This window comes from Bos taurus, chromosome 26 (genome assembly GCF_002263795.3).
Source record: "Bos taurus isolate L1 Dominette 01449 registration number 42190680 breed Hereford chromosome 26, ARS-UCD2.0, whole genome shotgun sequence".
In the NCBI taxonomy this organism is placed as follows: Eukaryota; Metazoa; Chordata; class Mammalia; order Artiodactyla; family Bovidae; genus Bos; species Bos taurus.
In genome coordinates this window covers 41,650,659-41,673,960 of record NC_037353.1, presented here as the reverse complement: position 1 = coordinate 41,673,960, position 23,302 = coordinate 41,650,659, and the positions used below count along the sequence as shown (strand labels likewise).

Sequence of the window (23,302 nt, the reverse complement as noted above, 5' to 3'; positions counted from 1 at the left end):
TAAATTTATAAAAAGTTTCAATTCTCATTATTTCTGGTGAATTATTGATAGAGCACCAGGAATACAGCATTTGGATATTAAACAACAATAACAGTAACACAATGCCATGAACTTCCGAGGTGTTTGAGCACTGAGGTCAGATATGTTTGCATCTCCAATGACTTGGATATATTAACATTGAAGGGAATTAGGAGAGGATTTTATAATTCATGATTACCACTTTTTGTGGTAATTATATAGGATGTTAAAAAGCCAACATCTAGTTGACACCTACTTTTTAAGTATCTTGAGCATTTAACTGCTTTAATCCAGAACAAAGACCTTGAAAGTATTTGGAATAAAAAGAACTATTGAATTTGATTTCTGTGCTGTAGGGCTCTCCAAAATGCTATAAATTAATTTAGAAGTCTCGATGGAGGTGAAAGAGGAGAGTGAAAAGCTGGCTTAAAACTCAGCATTCAGAAAACTAAGATCACAGCATCCAGTCCCATCACTTCATTTCATATAGATGGGAAGCAATGGAAACAGTGACAGACTTAATTTTCTTGGGATCCAGGATCACTGCAGGTGGTGACTATAGCCATGAAATTAAAAGACGCTTGCTCCTTGGGAAAAAAGCTATGACCAACCTAGACAGCATATTACAAAGCAGAGATATTTGCTGACAAAGGTATGTCTCATCAAAGCTATGGTTTTTCCAGTAGTCAAGTATGGATGTGAGAGCTGGACCATAAGAAGGCTGAGCACTGAAGAACTGATGCTTTCGAACTCTGGTGTTGGAGAAGCCTCTTGAGAGTTCCTTGGACTGTAAGGAGATGAGTCAATCCTAAAGAAAAATCAACCCTGAAAGTTCATTGGATGGGCATCATGAAGCTGAAGCTCCAATACTTTGGCCACCTGATGCAAAGAGCTGACTCACTGGAAAAGACCCTGATGCTGGGAAAGATTGAAGGCAGGAGGAGAAGGGGACAACAGAGGACGAGATGGTTGGATGGCATCACCGACTCAGTGGACATGAGTTTGAGCAAGCTCCGGGAGATGGTGAAGGACAGAGAAGCCTGGCATGCTGTTGTCCATGGTGTCACAAAGAGTCGGACACAACTGAGCAACTGAACAACAGCAATGAAGTTAAATGAGATATATAAGTTAAAAATAGATTGAGCAGCATCACAGAACTGTTTGGAATTCAGTGGTTAAAACTTGTATATCATAGTGTTTTCCCCCAAATTTGATACACATATAATTTTAAAGCTTTTCCTGTAATCTTAGTAAATAGAAATGAAATATATTTTTGACAAATAAAACAATGCAAAATTTCCTGTTCTCTAGGAGTGTGCACTTTAAAATAGTTGCTATAAATTATACATAATGGTGGGTTTTTCCTAATCTTCTGTTTTCATGTTTATATGTCAAACTGGAAAAGGGTAAAAATTAGAGGGTAGCATTTCATTTTAGATAAGATAACGGCATGTCAAACTTTAAGTTCTTATTTGTTAGTGTGTTCTATTCATTTGAATCTTAAAAGATGTCTGTCTTAAGATACTTTAGGATAAGGGTTTAAACTGTTAAACATCATTCTACATAGTTAAATATAAACATGCTTTAAAATTCCATTTAAAAAATTCAAGGTTTTAAAAAGATGTAGAAAATTTTGTGCAGTTTTGTCAGTGTTCTTCTCTCCTTTGCTGTTCTTACTTATCTTTACTAGTTTTCCATTTGTATTAGCTTCTAAGCATACTTGGGGTCTTCCCAGGTGGCACTAGTGGTAAAGAATCTGCCTGCCAATGCTTGAGAGTCAAGAGACTTAGGTTCGATCCCTGGCGTCAGGAAGATCCCCAGGAGGAGGGAATGGCAACCCACTCCAGTATTCTTGCCCAGAAAATTCCCTGGACAAGGGAGCCTGGCAAGCTACAGTCCATGGAGCCACAAAAAGTCACAACTGAGCACATTAAGCATGTTTGAATCTAATCTCTCTGTGCAAGTAGCATCTATTGCTGGGTGATGGAGATTCCTGTATTGCAATCCATGTACTTTAAACTCTCTGAAATTGACAGCAGGAACCAGGTTCCTGCCTTTTCCTTTGCTTATCATTTATCCTGCTAAAGGATGCGGCAACCTAGTAAATGTTAAATATTTAGTTGGTTTAAAGTATGTGGGTTTTCTGCTTCAGTTGGATATTTGTAAGGAAAAGCACATACTTTGACCATAGTGTGTCCAGTCAGGTATACCACAGCCAGTATGTTGAAGCTGAAACTCCAATACTTTGGCCACCTGATGCGAAGAGCTGACTCATTTGAAAACACCCTGATGTTGGGAAAGATTGAGGGCAGGAGGAAAAGGGGACAACAGAGGATAAGATGGTTGGATGGCAACACCAACTCGATGGACATGGGTTTGGGTGGACTCTGGAAGTTGGTGATGGACAGGGAGGCCTGGCGTGCTGCAGTTCATAGGGTCACAAAGAGTTGGACATGACTGAGCGACTGAACTGAACATTTAATTCAGGAGATTGGTGATAATAGGCAGTGGTATTGCTGAGAGCCAAGCAAGGCACAGAGAGTTGATCCAGAGAATAGCAGTAGCAGGAAACCACTGCGGCCCCTCGGCTGAAAAGAAAAGGGGCCCAGGACTCGGGGAGGGCGATAGTAGAAATGGGGGTGGTTCTAGGCAAAGGGAGTAGTTACAGATAAGTACTATTACAGGTTGATGTATATTTGTCCAGATTTTTTCTATGCTTCCCTGGTGGCTCAGAGGTAAAGCCTCTGCCTGCGATGCAGGAAACCTGGGTTTGATCCCTGGGTCAGGAAGATCCCCTGGAGAAGGAAATGGCAACCCACTCCACTACTCTTGCCTAGAAAATTCCATGGGCTACAATCCATAGGGTTGCAAAGAGTCAGACATACTGAGCGACTTCACTTTGACTGTTAACAGGTTGACCTATGTTTGTCCAGATTTTTTCTATGTGTATAGTAGGCTTTTCATAAAAAGAAGAGTTGTTTATATTGAACCCGACTTTTTTTTTTTTTCATAGCCATCTATCTTTCTCTGTCTTTTTAATAGCCATATAGCATTTTGCCATGTGGATATGCGCTAACATGTTTGCCCAGTTCTCCACTGGTAGACATCTGTGTTGTTTGCAGTTTTTCAGTGTGATAGAGCATTGCTGCAAATATCCTTATATTGAGTTGACCAAAACGCATACATAAGCCCTGGTGTGTGTGTGTTTTTCTAGGAGAGTGGTTCTCAATCCATCTTTCAGGCTTAAGAAAACACTGATGTGCAGGTTCATTCCAGTCAGTTTTCAGATCAAGATCTCTGAGGATAGGATTCATTAAAAAAAAACAACAAAAAACTCTTTAGATGGTTCTGATATTTAGTCAGCCATGGAATGATGCTGAGAACTGGTCTGGCTGAGTCAGTGATTTTATTTTTTAAAAAAACATACATTTTAGAGATAACTGTAACACTGTTTTCTGTATTAGGCTTAAGAGCAACTGCCAATAATAGAAACTCAAAATAATTTGTCTTAAATAAGATAGTTTAGTTCTGTTTTAATGTAAAATTCTAGACAGAGGCAGTCCAGGGCTGGAATGGCCGTTTTATTCCTCAGAGTTCTCAGGTACCCAGGTTCCTTCTAGCTTTTGTTTTTGCCAGACTGAGGGAAAGCTCTTAACCTCAAGCTCAAGATAGCGGTTAGAGCTCCTACCATGACATTCTTACTCCAAGAGGCAGAATGAAGGAAGGGCTGAAAAATCCAAGAGGCAAAGGCCTGGACCAGCTGTCCTACCAGACCTGTCTGCTTGTGTTTCATGGGCCAGGGCTTAGTCACAGAATCACACCCAGCTGCACGGGAGGCTGGGACACAGGCTGCTCTGCTGAAAACCAGGAGTTCTTCTATATGGAAGAAGAGGAGAACTGATAGTGGCCATCTCTGTGAAAGCTGTAAGCATCTGCCCTCTTGCCCACAGCATGAGTGCCCATTGCTCCAACCTGACCAGCTCAAGTCAGCCCAAACTGCTGAGTCAGCAGAAGGCCGCACAGCAGTTACATGTTGACTTGAGAAGCAAAATAAATTTAAGTCAGATTCAGGAAAGGTGCTGGAAAGCTGCAAACTTCATTATGTATAATAAACTAATAAGAGATTGAAGGCCACTTTTTAAATTGCTTACAATTCCTTGTCTTTCCCTAATGTTTGGATGGCATCACAGACTCAATGAGCATGAATTTGAGCAAACTCCAGGAGATGGTGGAGGACGAGGAAGCCTGGCATGCTGCAGTCCATGGGGTCGCAGAGTCAGACACGACTTAGTGACTGAACAACAGCAACAACAAAAGCAAGGCATTTGTTATTTATTAACATTACTCACGTTGATCTGAATAGTGCACCCCCTCGTTTGAACGTGCCGCCCAGAGAGGACATCTTAATACGTGGTTTATATATACTTCAGTATTCTTAAATTAGGACGTGAAAAGTGCTCTGGTAGGTGACTATTTAATCAGTAGTTTTTGTTCTTGCAGTGGACGAAGGTCGCAGCAAGGAACCTGACCGCCTGCAGGTGTTCTACAAGAAAGCCATAATGCCTTACGGTGTTTACAAGCAGCAGCAGAGAGACCCGAGCGAGGCGGCGGCCGTGCTGCAGTACGCGAGGCTGGTGGGGCAGGCGTGCTCCGAGCGGATGCTGCTGTTCCGAAACTGATCAGCCTGTTCGCCTCTCCCGCCCCCACCCGAGCTCCTGGGCGCTCCCGTGCTGCCCTGCCGACGTGTGCCACGGTGCGAGTTCATCACTCGGGGGAAACTCTCTAACCCTCCACAGATTAGACTTTCTAATTTTGATGGCTGCGTAGCTTTTCTAAAATATTTTGTGGCATATGTATTTGTGAAAACCTCATGGTTAATGATAAAAGATTTTAAAACTATGTTATGACATCGACTCATAATTGGGGTTTATCGTTTCCGAAGTCTGCTTCATGAACAAGAGACGATTAACTTCTCTTGTTAATATTTTGGGAGGTAAAAATGTATAAGTGAACCTTAAGTAATTTAAATCACAGTTGTACTTTTTTTGTTATTCTGTTAGAGAAATTAAAACAGACTTTTTCTTCAGATCCACTTAAAACATCAGTTTCTGCTGAAAAAACGTCAAGTGTGGGAAAGGTTGGAATTCTGTTTGGTCTTAGAAAACGTCTTCTCAAGGGATCAGAACTGGGATGCTGTTCAGTGTTCAGTATCACTTTACTGCTGAATGTTACATCATGTAGTTTCACAGAAAACTTGAGAAAAGGAAACAGTACAAACGTACAAAAAAGGATGTTGTATTAACATTGAATGTCCGTTTACCCAGGACAGTCTTATTCATGTCTGCTGTCTTGGTGCGATTATTTTTCCTAGAATCATGTTCCTTTTTACTCTGCAAGATATCCCAGTTTGGACAATAAAATATGTGATTACCCTAGTTATATATTGTCCAAACTGGGGTAGTCTGCTTTATTTCTCAAAATCTAACAAGAGGTTTTGTTTTTAGAAAATTGGTGCCTCCTGCCTTGAGCTAAGCCCCTTGAAGGATACATATACACTAGTTTTTATTTTCTTAGAACTCAGGACACTGGTCTTTGGTTATTGGTTAAAAATTAGTTTCTCTCTGACTACTTTTATAGCTGTGCTACACATCGCATTTAGTTCACATTGTGAACTCAGTTCCGGGGCAGGAGGCAAAAGCATCCACTTCCTGCTCTTTGATTTGGCTGTCAGAGAGGAGATACCACACGTAGTAATCTCAGCAAAGGTGGGCCCTGTGTCCCTCTGTCTCATCTCTCTGGTCCTTCTCTCACTCAGCAGTCCCTTGTCCCTCACCTTGAATGTGGTAGGCACTGTGCCGGGAGGCAGGGGAGGGAGAAGGCACGTCCCCTCATAATTGAGCCGTGCTGGAGACAGTGACGGACGGACGGACGGAGGAGCTTACTCTCCTGTGCGTCTTTGCAGCTGGCCACCATCTGCTGCCACCTGCCTGGCCACTGAGTCCTTTTCATTTCCTGTTTTGTCCATTTTCCCATTTTCTACTGATCTTTTTTTTAAAAAAAAAAATTTTATTAAACTTAGTGGCTTGATTTTAAACTTTTCTCCTAAATGCACTGAGTTGAGATATAAAATATTAGAAAATAATTCCAGCTAGCTAGACTAAAAAGAAGGATCCCAAGAGAATGATTTTAAAAATCAAATGTCTAGGAGTTCAAGATCCAAATAAATTGTATTTATTCATTCACATAGAGAATGTGTGTGTATGAGTAACACCTACAGAGGGCAGGCGATTAGCTAACGGGAGACAGAGTAGTGGTGACATGGGTTTTGCATACTCTGGAATTTTGTGCTTCAAAATAGTCTCCCAAGAGCATTTGATAGGCTCTTGTTTAGAACTGCCTTCAGAATCTATAGAACATTAAAAAAAAATTTCCCTCTAAAGTGAAGTTAGCTTAATTTTTTCATTTATGAAAAGGGTACTGTTAAGCAAATAAACTTGAAGAAAAGCATACATAAGAAAGTAAGAGTGACCTGAAATCTTACTGAGTTGAAAGAAACTTCGAAATAGGACTTTAGAAATATTTTAAGTAATTTCAGTATTAAAGTCCATAGTAAAGTACTAGTACCCTAGGCATTGGAATGTCCAGTGTGATGTCATCAGGTGTGTTAAACTACTCTTAGCGTAGTGATTAGCATGTAGGATGGAATTCATTAAGATCACAACTCAAGTACCAAATGAAGAGAAAGCTTGAATCTTCCTTTTTACCACGACTCAGGCTTCTTCCTGCAGAATTCAGCCCCCTCCCTAGCAACGGGGTGCTGTCCCTAAGGGTGGCCTTCTGGGTTGGCTCCAGTGAAGCTCCAGAGAGAGTGACGACTCTACTACGCAGTTGCTATATTCTATTCTCGTGTTGGTTTTTTGAGAGTAGGGACTGTATCAATCCTAATGAACAAATTATCTTCAAAAGACAATTATTTGTTCTTTGGAGCCCTGAGTGAATGTTGATAGTGGGCTAGGAAAGTACAGTCAAGGAAAGTGACTTGACTTGGTCAGTTGACAGTCTAGCTGAGGAATCTGATTTTATGTTAATGGCTTACATCTAAAGAAGGACATGTGAGGACATTTCCAAGACAGTTTATACCTTCTCAAGGCTAGAAGCTTTGCAACTGCAATCTTCATGTTGTAGTCTGTTTCTGGTTTCAGATTAAACTTAACACCTGCCTCCCTGTCTTGGGAACAAAAATGTAGTAAAGACTCTCCATGATACCATCTTTATTTAAATCATTTCAGTTCTGTGAGACTTTTGTCTTATTTTTTTAAATGTATTCTGAGCACTTTTCTTTTTTATTCTGAAAGATAGAGGCTATTATCAGATGAATATATTATTCATTTGATTAAAATTATTTAGATAAGAAATTTATGTTTATGTTTACTTTCAAACTGCTTATTCTAATTTTTATCCATTTTGCAAAATATCATTTGTATATGACTTCTTATGTATGGGAATTTATTATGTAAATGAACCTTTTCAGATTTCTGGACAGTCTATGGTTTGATTTTATAGGCTTTTTTTTGGTAGGATAAAGATGAGAAAGATGATCAGTGACTTAAAATGTATCTATTGTTGCTTGCTTTAAAGAAGGAAATAGAAACAGTTGGGAAATGTTTGAATTAGAAGAAGTCACTCAAATGTGTGTTATTTTCCAAAAGAGAACCAGTGACTATAAAAGGCAAAACAAGTTTGATTGCATGTGACATTTTTTGCACTTGTATATGCTTTTTGAACAGTCCATTTGATAAAGCTTGAATAAAACTTTCTTTCTGCAATGGCTCTTGCTGGTCATTACTTAAAAGACCTGTGTTTTTCATCTGTCAGATTCTTAGATACATTTTACCTATAGTGAATATGCAGAAAACAGAGGTAAGACATTGACTGTATATGAATGATAGTGTTTAATTTTCAGTGATTAGAATTCCAGACCACTTGGTTTCCTAAATCAAAGCATGATGGATTTCTCTCTCAGGAATAAATAAAAGTAGAGCGAATCTTGCTTTAAGCAAAAAGTCTGGATTTTCACAAGATAAATTAAGGAGTAGACGTTCTTTTATCCAGAAGAATTTGAAATAAGATTTAAGTAGCCAATTCAAGTATTAATTTCTCTTAAAAACTTCAGTTTTCAGAGGAATTTTCATAAATATGTCATAAAGCAAGATGTGCTTTCATTGTTCATAAGAGTCCATGACATTTTAAGTCTTTTTACAGTAAAGGGGATCCTGGTAGTTTATGATAAAATGAATCCTGTTTCCCAAGCAATTTAACTATTAAATTCCCACTAATATTTTCTCTGGAATGAAAATAGCTTTATTGTTTTTCTTATTTGAAATGGACAGTGTTCACCAGAAAACATTTGACAATATAGAAAAGTATACCAAAGAAAATAAAAATCGCTCATAATCCTTTCACTGTCACTTCTCTCATTCATATTTTGGTGTATGTCCTTTCAAACTTTTTTCTACCTATATGTATGTATGTATTTTGTTTTATTTTGAAATAAAAGTGAAATTATGGCATGTATATTGTTTCATAATTTTTTCATCTATATTTTTGAGCATCCTAATTTACTGTGAAAATGAAAATAGATAGGAAGAATAATTTAAATGGCTGCATAATATTCCACTGTGTCTATACTGTTTTGAGAAAGGAAGTTGAATACTTCAGCTCTTCATGGATGATGGGAGTTGTAATCGAGTGACGTTAATTACTTTTCTCAGTTCTTTGTAATACTTGGCAACCTGGTTTTTAATCCTCATTGCCTGATTCCCTTGACCTTTCGCCGGAGGATAGGAATTTTCTCTTTACTTGAAGGATCGGAAAATGTGTAGCTTTTAAAGCTTAGTGCCCCTCCTCTGATTGTCCCCCAACTAGATATTTTCTGGAAGATCTACACTATTGTTCTTACAGTCTGCATGCCTCTAAAAATTTCCAGTTAGAAAATGTCTTGTTTAAAAGCTTAAAGTTATTTAAAACCAGTTAAGGTTCTAATTCATTGATTCTTTGTGGAACAGAGATCTTTAAAATGGGTACCTAGAAAGAGTGGAAACCATATACTATTTTTAATTTAGCTAAGTATTTTACTTTTAAAAGTACATTGGTTAAGCTTTAATTCTAAGGGAGATAAATTGCATTTTTCATACCTGTGCTGTGCTTAGTTGTTCAGTCGTGTCCAACTCTTTGTGACCCCGTCCGTGTGTAGCCCTCCAGGCTTCTCTGTCCGTGGGGATTCTCCAGACAAGATATTGGAGTGGGTTGTCATTCCCTTCTCCAGGAGATGTTCCCAACCCGGGTTTCGAACCTAGTTCTTCCGCATTGCAGGCAGATTCTTTACCATCAGAGAATGTCTATTTGGTGGTTAAGTTCATGTCTTCAATCCAGTCCTATCCAGAAAATATTTTCAAATTAACTAATGCAATTAAACCAGGAATTAAAGTTGCTGAGTATTATTTGCATGCCAAACTTTTATTGTTTTAGACCTTCAAAGTAGCTTGCAGATTTGTATAGCTTGGTTTTCTCACTACATCTTTTCACCTGCAATATGAAGAAAGTATTCCAAATAGAAATGTTTTTCTTAAAAAAAAAAAAAAAACCTAGCAGAGCAAATCTTAATGTTACATGGCATTTGTGATTTTCAATAGTTAATTACCTGTCAATATGGCACTCAAAAGTAAATATTTCAGCCACATTGGGGGAAGAGAGATTCTTCACTCATCTGGCATGCATAAAGCGACGGTTAGTGACTAGCACAGATATCTTGTTTCTTTCATTCTTAGATTTGAACTCAGTATGCAAAAAATAATTTTTATGTTGCATGCTAGAGCACTTATTCCAGAAAGGTATAAATGTTGGACTCCCAAAGTCCATAATTCAACACTGGGGTTTTGGATCATGCTTTCCCCTGAACCTTAATTTTTCGTGGTTTTGTCAGTCTGTGCCAGGGTCTTAAAATCATTGAACACAGGCCTTTTTTTTTTTTTAATTAGCATTAAATTAGAACTCATGAATACTTCATGAAGTCCAATTCATCACTTTGTTAATTCAGTATTCAGTGAGTCTGAATAGCATCTCTCAACTAATGGAGCTTTTTGATCGTGAAACAAGAAAAACAGCATTTTAGGTTGGGGGATTCAGAGCTTAAGACTCTTAGCTCAGTTGTATGTGGACAGTTCTATGCAGTGTTCCAGCTCATTTTAAAATACAGAGAGATGACCAGTTTGTAATTTGGAAGCTGATCTTTATTGATGTTATTTTATTGACTAAAGCAAAGATTATGTATGTGTGTGTATATATGTATATACACAAAGTATCTGCTTAACTAAGGCTTGCTGGTAATAGTATGATTTATTCTCAGTTTTCAAAGAATCAATTTGATAAAGGATTTGGATACATAAGATTTGTAAAAGTCGTCTGACTGATAAAACTGCTCTGTCCGATAATAGTCTCTAGTCATATGGTGTCTATTTAATTAATAAAAATTTCGTTCCTCAGCCTCACCAACCACATCTCAAATGCCCAGTAGCCACACATGGCCCTGGTTCTTCTGTTAGTTTCCTGGGGCACTGTAACAGGTCACCACAACCTGGCTATCTTAAAACAAGAATTTATTTTCTCATGGTTTTGGAGGGTAGAAGTCCTGAATCAAGGTATCAGCAGGACCATGCTCCCTCTAATGGATCCAGGTGAACCTTCCTTTGCCCGTTCTGGCAGTCCTGTGTGTGTTTGGCTGGCAGCCGCGTCCCAGTTTCTGCCTTTGGGTTCACATGGCCATCTTCCCTGTATGTATGTTTCTCTGTGTCTTCTCATCTCTTAGAATTCCAGTCAGATGTAGGGTCCACCTCAATCCAGTATGACCCCATCTTGTGTGTGTGTGTTAGTTGCTCAGTCGTGTCCAACTCTGCAACCGTATGGACTGTAGCCCCCCAGGCTCCTCTGTCCATGGGCTTCTCCAGGCACGAATACTAGAGTGGGTAGCCATTCCCTTCTCCAGGGGATCTTCCCAACCCAGGGGTTGAACCTGGGTCTCCTGCATTGCAGGGGCATTCTTTACTCTGAGCCACCAGGGAAGCCCTTAATATATCTGCAAAAGATCCTAATTCCAAATGAGTTTGGGTCACTTTCACAAGCACCTGGAGTGAGGACTGGAGTACACTTTTTGGGTGAGGGGGAGTCACAATTCAACCCACAGGAGCTGCCACGTTGGGCAGTACAGACACAGCCTACTTCTTCAGTGAAGCAAGTTCTGTTGAATGGCACTGCTGGAAGGTGATTTTTTTAAACTGTTATGATTTGAGAGTTGTTTAAAGTGTCTATATGCCAAAACACCATGGAATGACTACAGTAAACCATTTGGGGCAACTTATTTTGACACTTCTAGTTTCTCTTATTTCCACTGTGCAATCTGTCCCATCTTTGACTAAAGCGCATTTGTGAATATGTATGAATTTGTGGTATCTCACTACCCTGGGGCCGGGTCAGTTTCCTAAGGTAACTACCATGTCCTTATGATTTAAAGGTAAACTATGTGCAGGGATTTCCTAAAGGAAATCAACCCCGAATGTTCACTGGAAGGACTGATGCTGAAGCTGAAGCCGCAGTACTTTGGCCACCCGATGGCAAAGAGCCAACTCATTGGAAAAGACCCTGATGCTGGGAAAGATTGAAGGCGGGAGGAGAAGAGGACAACAGAGGATGAGATGGTTGGATGGCATCATTGACTCAATGGACATGAGTTTGAGCAGACTCTGGGAAATGTTGAGAGACAGGGAAGCCTGGCATGCTGCAGTTCTTGGGGGTCCCAAGGAGCCAAACACCACTGAACAACAATAAAGTACAGAGATAGTGTCTCTTTAAAGAACAATTTGAACGGAAGATTAATTTAGAAATGTACACGATCTCTGCTATTTATTATTTCCATTTTTTGCATCTTTCTAGTTGTTTTGGTTACATGTTAATTTTGATCAAATAGAAAAAATTTATAAACTTATCAGAATCTATAGTAATAAAATGATCTAAATGCATCTCCCAAAAGCAGTCTACCAAAAAAAAAATGCAGTGACTGACAAAAGAAAAGTGGGAAAAACAAATGCTCCTTTCATCTCTCTTGTACTGTTTAATCTACAGCTGGTGGTTACCTCACATGAGTAAGTGGACTCAGAAGACAGATTAGATTGATTTATAGCTCTGCTTTTTAAAGAATTTTTTATTCCTTTATTATTGTGTTTTTAAGGGTAATTTAATTACCATTTTTTCCCCCTAGTACAGCCTATTTCTAGCCAAAACTGTGTGTCAGTGTTCTCAACCTGGAGACCTTACAGAATTTCACTAGAGGGATGTTACTTAGATACAGATAAGTTAATTTGGACTCACTTCACCAAAACTGAGCAGAGCTGGTGGGGAGGGAGGTCAGAGGAGCCTTCGAGATTGGTCAGTGGCCCCTGGAAGCTCCACACAGTATGAGTGACGATTTTTACAGAAATGAAGAAATACTGTCTCTAGTCTCCCTGGTTTTCTGCCTATTCTTGAGATCCATCTTGTGACTCACTGAATACTATTCCATCCCCTAATTTATTAAGAAGGCCAAGGAGACATCCGGGCATGGCCAAGCTGTGCCTACAACAGCTGGTGGCCACGCTCGAGTTTGTTAATATTTCTGCTAACATCACCAAAGATTCCGTTGGGAAAGTCTGGAAATAAAGAAACCAAGTCTAGAGAAGAAATCTGGAGAACAGTTTGAGCTTATTGTACCAAGTCTCTATTAGCCTTTACTGCATTAAGCTACGGAAACTGTTACATGTCAGCCTCATCAATGAGTGATGGTCGTGGGTCTTGCTTATCTGCTGGTTGCTCATCTAGCCACTTCTCCATCTGGATCATACGTGGAGAATCAAAGAGTAAGGAGAAAAAAAAGAAGCAGGCTTGCCTGTTAGCAGCTAAAATGGGCTCATGCCTTACTCACGGGGAAAGCCACTCAGACCATGTGGCATAAGGAGGAGAAATTTGGGGTGTCACAGTGATTGTGGCATAAGGAGGAGAAATTTGGGGTGTCACAGTGAAAGGATAGCACCATCTGGAAATGACAAGTGAATGGAAGGGGCACACGATGGTGCTGAAGGTGCAGCGGGTATCCAGCACTGGCCCCACGGACAGGGCATCCGGACATGGGGAAGGAAGATGGACCAGGGTGGGGAGTTGTTGACGTCAGGCCTAGAGCAACCTTCTGACCATATTCCACCAGCAACTGGATCATTTTATAAGCCTTAATAGGTTAAAAAAAAAAAAAAAAACAACGTGCAGGGGAACCTGGACTCTACAGGCAAGCAGTTTCAGCTTCCGGGATCACTTTAACTCATTGCGTGACCTTGGGCAAAGCCCTGAGGTCAGCAGAGCTCATCTTTGTCATCAGGCGGGTGCGCTGGGGCCACGGAGAAGACTGAGTGTGCTGCTCCGCTGTTCTGCCCATCGTACCTTGCCAAAGCAGACGTCACCAAAAAGAAAGGTCATAGAAATAAGATTTTAACAAAATATTTTTGTTTTTGTTTTATAAAAAGAGTAAATCCTACTAATCCAAGGCAGAGAACCCTAAGCATCTCAACAGTCCCTGAGCGCACATAGTTTCAGGCCAGTCATTGTTGACTTTGGTGATGGCAGAGCTGAGTTGTCAAGGAAACAGTTAAAAGTCATTCATTATACTCTAATATGGGCTTCCTGGTGGCTCAGTGGCAAAGAATCCACCTGCCAATGCAGGAGACAGAGGTTTGAACCCTGGGTCAGAAAGATCCCCCTGGAGAAGGAAATGGCAACCCACTCCAGTATTCCTGCCTGGGAAGTCCCATGGACAGAGGAGCCTGGCAGGCTGCAGCCTATGGGGTTGCAAAAGAGTCAGACACAACTTCGCACCTAAAATAACAACAGCAACATACTCTAATACAGGAAAATGTAGAATCTATTTTAGACATTTCCATTCAAAATTGTTTTAAAGCAATGAAAAGGCTCTATTGCCGGATAAATTACAGTCATCTGCCAAATTCATGATATTGAGAACAGGTCTTCAGGACCGTGGAATTAGAATCCACTTGCAACGTCTGCTGAAAAGATACTCTTAATGTTCAGAGGATAAAAACTTCCTAATGGCCGCCTTTCTCCAATAGAATGTGGAGAAATAATTATAAACAGTTATTCACGGGAACCCACGAAGAGAACCTCACTCCGGTGGGGCCACTATTCAGGACTTCCTCGGTATAATGGGAGAATAAAGTGGGTTTTGAGGCCTGGGACAATTACGCACACTTTTGTTTGTTCTGGTGGGGACAAAACTAAACAACAGGGTATCTGGAAGGCCAGCAGCGTTGCGCGGTCTCCGCCGATCCCCTCCACACAGCGGGCTGCCATATCCAGTTACAGCCTAGCTGATAATGACCGGGGTTGTTTTCATCTCACCCCCACGGGCTCCTGCTTTTTTTCCCCTCCTCTGCATTATCCCTCTGCATGAAGGCAAATTCGGGAGGAGGCACTCCCTCTTCCAATCGGCTTATCAAAGAGCCACAGTGAGCCGACAAGCATCATCAACGAGGTTGGGAAAGCAAAAGCACGTTTTTTTGAGAATGGAAAAGTGGTGATGTTGCATAGGACTGCAGCGTGCTGCCTAGGTGGGGGAAAGTGAGATGAGACCCAGAAATAGATTTGTTAGGTTTTACCACGCCTCCCCCCCGCAAAAGTATCTCTATATTAATGGCAGTTTTCTCCAGCCTAATTAAAAGCGGCTTCTGTTGTGTGTGGAGCTGTGAACCCAACCCCTGGGCCAGCACAATTTGACACGGAGGCCAGCCGAGCTGTTTCCTGGGCTTTGTCAGAAGCCCTCTGCTCGCAGGTCACGTTCCAGCAACTGCTGCGAGCGCCCCAGTGGAAGCGGGTCAGCATCTCAGTGGCCGAATCTCCCATCCCGTGAGGAGGTGGGAGAAGCACCTGCTCACGCTTAGCAGAGAGGATGCTGGCCAAGGCCCCACCTCGACTCACCAGACTCAGGCAGAAAGTGAGTGGTGCTGGGGAAGGTCTGAAATGTCTGAATGTCTGGAACGTCTTTGTTCTTGCTTAGAGTGCTGTTTGCACAGTTGACGCTGAACCTAAAGTGGAACAGTCTTTCCTCTTTCTGCCCTTTCCGTTAAGTTTTCCAAAAGCCACCAGGGGGCAGAAAGAAACTTTCTTGCCTTTCCCCCACCCCACCACTTTTTGATTATACAGGGAAAGGTGGATTTTTTTTTCTTTTTATGGTCCATAAAGGCCAATGTTTTTTATATAAACTATGCTTCTCGTGTCTTTAACTTTTTTCAGATCTGGGTTGTCTTTGGTAAAGAATCTGCCTGCAATGAAGAAGACACAGAGGCTCAGTTTTGATCCCTGGGTCAAGAAGATCCCCTGGAGGAGGAAATGGCAACCCACTCCAGTATACTTGCCTGAAAAAATCCCATGGACAGAGAAGCCTGGCATACTACAGTCCAAATGGTTGCAAAGGGTCGAACCCAACTGAGCTACTAAGCACTGCCCTGCACTTCTGCAACTAAGGCCAATTGTGAGGGGGGAAGCTGCATATACACAGCATTTTATACCTGTTAGCTGAAACTCCAATACTCTGGCCACCTGATGTGAAGAGCTGACTCATTGGAAAAGACCCTGATGCTGGGAAAGATTGAGGGCAGGAGGAAAAGGAGACGACAGAGGATGAGATGGTTGGATGGCATCACCGACTTGATGGACATGGGTTTGGGTGGACTCTGGGAGTTGGTGATGGGCAGGGAGGCCTGGCGTGCTGTGGTTCATGGGGTCACAAAGAGTCAGACACGACTGAGTGACTGAACTGAACTGAATGGTTTCATTAGGCAACTCTCAGGCCTGACCAGCATCCCAGTCTCTCCTGTGTTACCCTCCACGTTTCCAGCCTCATGGGGCTAGTACAGGCCCTTAGTACCTCTTATTGGGATTATTGCAAAAGTCAGTGTGCACTCGGCTTCCTCCAGCCAGTTTAACAGCCCCATGTACCACCCATTTGATCCCACCCTCCTGGTCCCACATCAGACAGCGCCTCATTCCTTTCTGAGTGAAGCCTAAGCTACCCCACCTGTCCCAGCTTCTCCAACTGTCCTCCTTCATCTCCCTTCCATCAACTCCAACCCCAGCTCTTTCTTTCCTGTGTCTCGATTCCTGCGTCTGCTCCCTCGTCAGTCACGGCCGATCCCTTCCAGCAACACACGGTCAGATCTCCGGGGTCCAGACCTGGTACCGCCTCCTCACCAGCACCTCGCCTACAGTATCTGAATTCCGTCTTCGTAATAGCAATTCTTTTCTTTCTTAATTGTTTGTTGGCGTATAGTTGATTCGCAATTTAATCTTTTTTTAATTAAATTTAGTTTTGGGCTGAGCTGGGTCTTCGTTGCGGCAAGCGGGCTTTCTCTAGTCCTGGAGAGCAGGGTCTACTTTTCGTTGCACGGGCTTCTCATTGCGGCAGCTCCTCCTGCAGTGGAGCACGGGCTCTGGGCATGTGAGCTTCAGTAGTTGTGGCCCCTGGGTTTAGTTGCCCTGCGGCACGTGGGATCTTCCTGGACCAGGGGAGGACATCGAACCTGAACCAGATCCATCGATCAGCCTGGACCGGGACATCAAACTCATGTCCCCTGCATTGGCAGGCAGATTCTTTTCTTTTTCTTTTTAATGTTATATATATTTAAAAAATTTTTTTAATTGGAGGATAATTGCTTTGCAGTGTAGTATTGGTTTCTGCCATACAACACCAGGAATCAGCTGTAGGTATACACATGTCCCCTCCCTCTTAAACCTCCCGTAGGTGGATTCTTAACCACTGAACCACCAGGGTAGTCCAGCAATTCTTTCTTAAGACTGGAGAAAACCCAGACAATTGGGTTCTAGGAACAATGCATGTGTTTTCAGTAGAGGCCGCCAAGGACTGGCCTTGTTGGAGAAACCTCACATCAGATGCAGACAAAATCCCATTCCACCCCTGCTGCTGCTGCTGCTAAGTCACTTCAGTCGTGTCTGACTCTGTGCGACCCCATAGACGGCAGCCCACCAAGCTCCCCTTTCCCTGGGATTCTCCAGGCAAGAACACTGGAGTGGGTTGCCATTTCCTTCTCCAATGCATGAAAGTGAAAAGTGAAAGTGAAGTCACTCAGTGGCGTCCGACTCTTAGCAACCCCATGCACTGCAGCCCACCAGGCTCCTCCATCCATGGGATTTTCCAGGCAAGAGTACTGGAGTGGGGTGCCATTGCCTTCTCCGACCCTACTACACCATTAAAGACATCCTAGGCGTCTCACTATTAGTCTTAACACTAGTCTTAACCCTGGAGAATGCGTGCAGGTGTCATGGGGACCTGAGATCAGCCTCCACAACCCCAGGTGGGATGGCTCCTCACAGTTAGTTTCCCAGAATGGCGTGCAGACGTGTAGGAAGCACTCTCAGAAGAGAGTCCAAGGTAGAACGTATTGAACTTTGCGGAGTCTTAACACATGTGAACAGTGAGAGAAAGGAACGCACAAAGGGCCGCATGAACAACTGGGGGTTGTCGCCTCTCAGTAGGGAAGGGCATATGGGGGCACATTGACTGTTGGTAGACTGCTTGCTGTGTGTAATGAATTCCTAGCCTAATGGGCATGTGGATCCCAGTACTCAGGGCAGGCCTGTTTTTGGTTAGAGCTCACACACCAAAAAGAAAAAAAAAATTACAGAATGCACAATATGAGTTGAAAATTCTTAAAGGAGATCAGTGTAATCCCTCTTTAATTTGATCTTTTCCTCTTAAATTCATTTCGCATATGGGAAGACATTCGTGCAACGGACATAAGGGTATTTCTACACATGCTGAACACTCTTCACCCTGGGAGAAGTCCTTGCCCCTAATTGAGATCTTGATGGGAGGCAAACCTTGCAAACACAGCTCTGCAAGTACAGAAAGGAGCTCTCACCACTGGCCAAGTGGCCTTTGGAATACAGTGTCTCCTTCTCTTTAGATCTCACGCATCCCTGGATTCCTCCATAGCGTTTGGGTGGGGGTGCTGAAGTACAGTGAAACATAACCTGTGAAAATGTCATTGCTATTTACCTTACTTTGCCCTAAACGCATGGAGTCTTCCTGCACTGTATGAGGCACCGCTTTTCCTTGAAGCTCCTGAGGCCCTCAAGGACAGGCCTCCTGATTGTGTGAGGAGTGTCGCTCAAGACATTTGAACCATGAGCCGCTCACAGTGCCATTTGCCGAAAATCACCACATCTCCCGGTAGCAGAACATGCCCCTTACCCTTGGGTGGCCAGGAGGGGTGCTCCTAGGGCAAGCAGCCCTAATACTAACCCAGCACGTCCTGGGACTGCAGACCCATGTCTCTCCTGGAAGCCCAGGGCTCTCCACCAGCTTGCTCTTGAAAAGCCCAGTGCAAACCCAACACCACGCACATACAGTTCATTCATTCATTGATTTCTCGGTGGACATATCCATCCAACAACCAGGGTGCGCCTGTCCTGGGCCAGGCGTTGTGCTTGCCACAGAGTGAACACGACAGAGGGAGCCCCCATCTTCCTGGAATCACGGGCTAGGGAGAGAGATAGACAGACAGACAGCTGACAGGTGAACAGATAGGCAAGAATGCTGGGTTGTGCCCCGTTGTACAAAAGGCCCCTTGAAATGGGGTGACAGGGAAGGCCTTTTTGAAGCGGTGACAATAAATGTGTCATAGATGAAAAATTTATTGTCACCGCTTCAAAAAGGCCTTCCCTGTCACCCCATTTCAAGGGGCCTTTTGTACAACGGGGCACAACCCAGCATTCTTGCCTATCTGTTCACCGAAAAATTGGAGAAGGCCATGGCACCCCATTCCAGTACTCTTGCCTGGAGAATTGCATGGACAGAGGAGCCTGGTAGGCTGCACACCATGGGGTCACTAACAGTCGGATACGACTGAGCGACTTCACTTTCACTTTTCACTTTCATGCATTGGAGAAGGAAATGGCAACCCACTCCAGTGTTCTTGCCTGGAGAATCCCAGGGAAAGGGGAGCCTGGTGGGCTGCCGTCTATGGTGTCGCACAGAGTCAGACACGACTGAAGTGACTTAGCAGCAGCAGATGAAAAATTGTCACTTGGCATCTGCCTCTACAAGGTCACGAACCCCGGCAGTCGCTGACCTTCAACACACCCCAAAGGAGCTCAGGGCATCGGTCAGGAATGAGGCACTCTGTGCCCTGGGGGAAACTGGAAGAGCAGATTTTTCAGGAGAAGGTTTTATGAGCCCAATTCTTGCATCTCCTCATGTCTAGCAAAGAACTAAAATCAGCAATGGAGACAACTGCTCCTGGCAACTAGCAGCAACCTTCTACAGAAATGTGTGCTCGACTGCACATAACCCCTCCACAAAAAGCGCATACATACAGACCTCCCCCCAGCTCTGAGCTCTCTCAGAGGCTATCTCCTGGGCTGTAGTCTTCATTTTGCCCCAAATAAAACTCAACCCATGACTCTCACATTGTGCTTTTTTTCCCCCCAGTCAACAGTGTGTTGAGTGTATGAAGCTATGACTTCGTGCACACCTGGAGTTCATAGAGTCACAGTTCAGTCTTCGGGAAAAAAAAAAAAGTGAAAGTGTTAGTTGCTCAGTTGCATCCGACCCTTTGTGACCCCATGGACTGTAGCCAGCCAGGTTTTTCTGTCCAGGGAGAATTGGGATTCTCCAGGCAAGAATACTGGAATGGGTAGCCATTCCCTTCTCCAGTGGATCTTCCTGACCCAGGAATTGAACCTGGGTCTACGGCACTGCAGGTGGATTCTTTACCTTCTGAGCCACCAGGGAGAGTCTTGGGGGATAAACTCAAAACCAGGAGACAGAAAGCAAGTTGGGCTAAGAGCACAGATGAAACCCAGCGGACATTCTTAGAAAGGAAATCGAAGGCTAGCAAAGTGGTTTCTTGAGAGAGTTGATATTTATTTGCCCTACAGTTGATTTTGGGAAAGGAGGTCAAGGAGGTCCCCGCAGAAGGAATGGTTTGAGACCCCAAGTGGAGGCGGAAGTACAAGGGAGCAGCTTGTGGTTTAATTCTGCTGAAATCTAGATAACTTGAAAGAAAGTCATGGCGATACAGCCGCAAAGGCCTAGGGGGCATCTCACCTTGGGTGGGCTCGGACGTGCTGTTGTGTGCAAGCCCCAGAACTCACTTGCAACGAGGTGAGAGTGGCCATGGCTGGATGGACGGATGACCTGGGAGGAGTCTCCCGAGCAGAGAAGAGAGGAAGCCATATCCTCATCTCCCAAGATAGAAATGAAGGTAATCAGCTAAACTGGCTTGCTGTTTTCACCAGGAGGCCTTGTTTGGAATATCTGGGACTCCTAAATCTCTCCCATGGGCTTCCCAGGTGGCTCAGTGGTAATGAATCTGCCTGCCAATGCAGGAGACGCGAGTTTGATCCCTGGGTCAGGAACATCCCTCAGAGGAGGAAATGGCAACCCACTCCAGTATTCTTGCTGGGGAAACCCCACAGACAGAGAAACCTGGAGGGCTACAGTCCATGGGGTCACAAAAAGTTGGACACGACTGAGCAGGCATGCAAACCTCTCCTAAAGGGAGCACCCCGTGTGAGGGGCGGCAGGGCAGAAAGCCAGAGGACCCCTCACCCACACACAAGAACAAGCCCTGTGGGGGCGTAACTGGCAGATGGTGAGCCCAACACATAGGCTTTGCCAGAGGGAAAGAAAAACAAAGATGGGAAAGGAGAAATCTGAAATTCTACATATACCTGGCGTTTATAATATAGGCATTCTCAGCTAAGGTCGCTTCATAGTACTTTTCTTTGAGAATATGTGTGAATAACCATTTTAGATCGTTTCTTTCTTCCTCTCGAAGTATGGATACATGCTATTCAAGGTGACTGATTCTTGTCTCAGATGATAAAGAGAAAGCAAATACTTGTTTTATTTAAGTTGTGTCATTGGGTTTTTATTCCCCTTTGTAAGAGTGAAGCTGGAAAATCCCCACCTACACCTTTCTTATGTGTAAGATGACTTGGCTCCTGCCAGTCTTGACTGTCCCTGAATCTGTTTGGACGGGGCCTCTGTCTCCCTCCCAAGAAGGGCCCAGAAACTCTAAGACACCAGAGAAGTGCTCTGCCCACTCCCCACTCAGCTCTTTTGTGTGCTCCCGTTACATACATCCTCGACAGCAAGGTCTCAGAGGGGTGAGTAATCTAGGAACTCACCAACATCAGGACTCCCGGGGCCCAGTCTGAAATAAGACACCTTGCTATGTGTTGTCCTGGCCACAAAATCTAGTACTAGCACCCCATTTCCTCAGGGAGACATGGGGCCACGTGTTCCAGACCCCCACACAGCTCCTATGGACTTTAATAAGGGACAAGCGGCCGAAACCACATGCCTTGTTCGGAAAAAGTCTGAGCTGCCCGCATACCGTCTCTGGGGAAAGGGGATCTTTTACAACTCCTCGAGTCAGCCAGGGACAATGAAAACCAAATGTGTCCACTTTGCATGCAAGCCTACACAGGCATATTCACACACACACACATACACGCTTTGCAAAAACTTATTGCGTGTGCAGGTCGAGGGTAGTTTCTGCAGCTGAAGTGTGAACTGTCGATGGGTCTGTAGAAGGCAGAATCTCGGGATTAGGGTCATTCTGTTCACTGTGTTCTTTCCTCCTGTTACAGCTGAGAAACACTGTCACCAAAGTGTATTCAGCAGGAGAACAGCTGCTCTCTATGCGGCTGACAAAATGCTGTCTGCTCAGGTTGTGTGTATTTTCAACTCTGTAAATATTCCTCCCATTTTCCTACATCTCACCTGTAGGACTTGGCATCTTCCTTCCGCTGTTGGAGTAGGTGCAGGGCTTTGCGTGTCTCCCACGATCAGGAGGTGTCACTGACCCCCCGGCAGAGGCAGGGGACTGGTATTGCTGTTCTAAGACGGGCCCTGGTCCCCAGCTCCGCTGTGACAAGCAGGTTTCACCTTGCACATCGAAGAGCTGAGAGTCCCCATCCCTGCTGAGGCCGGATAGTGACACCTGCTCTTTAGCCAGGACTCCAGCCTCTCAGTGTACATGCCTTCACTGGAATGTTTCAGCCAGTTGGGGAGGCTTTTGGGCCGCATTCAGGGTGAAGTAGTTGGTAATACCCTCCATGTGGGGCGGCTTAATAAAAATTCCTTTATTCCAGCAGCGGCCCCTGGTTTCTGTTTTATCTCCTCCAGCAGTCTCATCCATGCTCATGGGGTCGCCTGTCATCCTCTCCTCCAGCCCCAGTTCTGCTTGCTAACACCTCCATACCTTCATGCCACTTGGTCCTCCACCACCAGCTCCTGCTCCTGCACTCATGGTCCCCACATGGCATCAGTTCCCCCGTGGTCCATCTTGCAGCCTCCATGACCGATCACCCATGTGTCCAACATAGAATCACTTGAAAGCCTTGTCCACGCCAGCTCTGCCGTAGTTCTGGCATCTTTCTCCTTGACGCTGGGCTAAGTTTTCCCTCAGCTCACCTAGTGCAGTAGTGGCCCCTTACTGGGCTGGCTGGTCTTGCTGAATAACAGGCAAGGGACATTTCTTCCTACAATAGGATAAGATAATGCCTTCCATGGCTTTTCATTGATTCCTGTTCTTTCCTTGCCTGAGTCAACCTTTTATTGTTCAATTAAATGCTGACCTTCTAACGTCACACCTGTTAGGATGGCTACTATCAAAAAAAACCGACAAAATAATAGTGTATGGTGAGAATGCGGAGAAAATTGGAACTCTTGTGCACTGTTGGTGGGAATGGTGAAGCCACTGCGGAAAACAGTGTGGTGGCTCCTCAAAAACCTTAAAATAAAACCACGTTGTTGCTGTTGTTGTTCAGTCACTAAGTCGCGTCTGACTCTTTGTGACCCCGTGAACTGCAGCATGCCAGGCTTCCCTCTCCTTCACTCTCTGCCGGAGTTTGCTCAAACTCATGTCCATTAGGGCTTCCCTCGTAGCTCAGTCAGTAAAGAGTCTGACTGCAATGCAGGAGACCTGGATTTGATCCCTGGGTTGGGAACATCCCCTGGAGAAGGAAATGGCAACCCACTCCAGTATTCTTGCCTGGAGAACCCTATGGACAGAAGAGGTTGGCAGGCTGCAGTCTATGGGGTCGCAAGAATCGGACACAACTGGAGGCTAAGGACACAGTACATGTCCATTGAGTCAGGGATGCT

The 23,302-nt window shown here is 43.8% G+C and overlaps 1 protein-coding gene across 9 annotated transcripts in view; it reads left to right on the top strand.

Annotated features, from left to right (window-relative positions):
* Positions 1 to 8,592, top strand: part of ATE1 (arginyltransferase 1) — a 160,925-nt gene extending 152,333 nt beyond the window's left edge. For 6 of the 9 annotated variants that reach the window (XM_005225816.5, XM_010820113.4, XM_059882085.1 and 3 more), the window contains one exon: positions 4,519 to 8,592. In XM_005225816.5, the coding sequence (XP_005225873.1) occupies positions 4,519 to 4,697 (179 nt within the window). In that variant the 3' untranslated portion in view covers positions 4,698 to 8,592. Of the gene's footprint in view, positions 1 to 701; positions 3,027 to 4,518 lie in introns of those variants that run through there. The other 3 variants (XM_024985968.2, XM_059882082.1, XM_059882081.1) reach the window with 3 other exon arrangements.
* Positions 8,593 to 23,302: the final 14,710 nt, after the last annotated feature.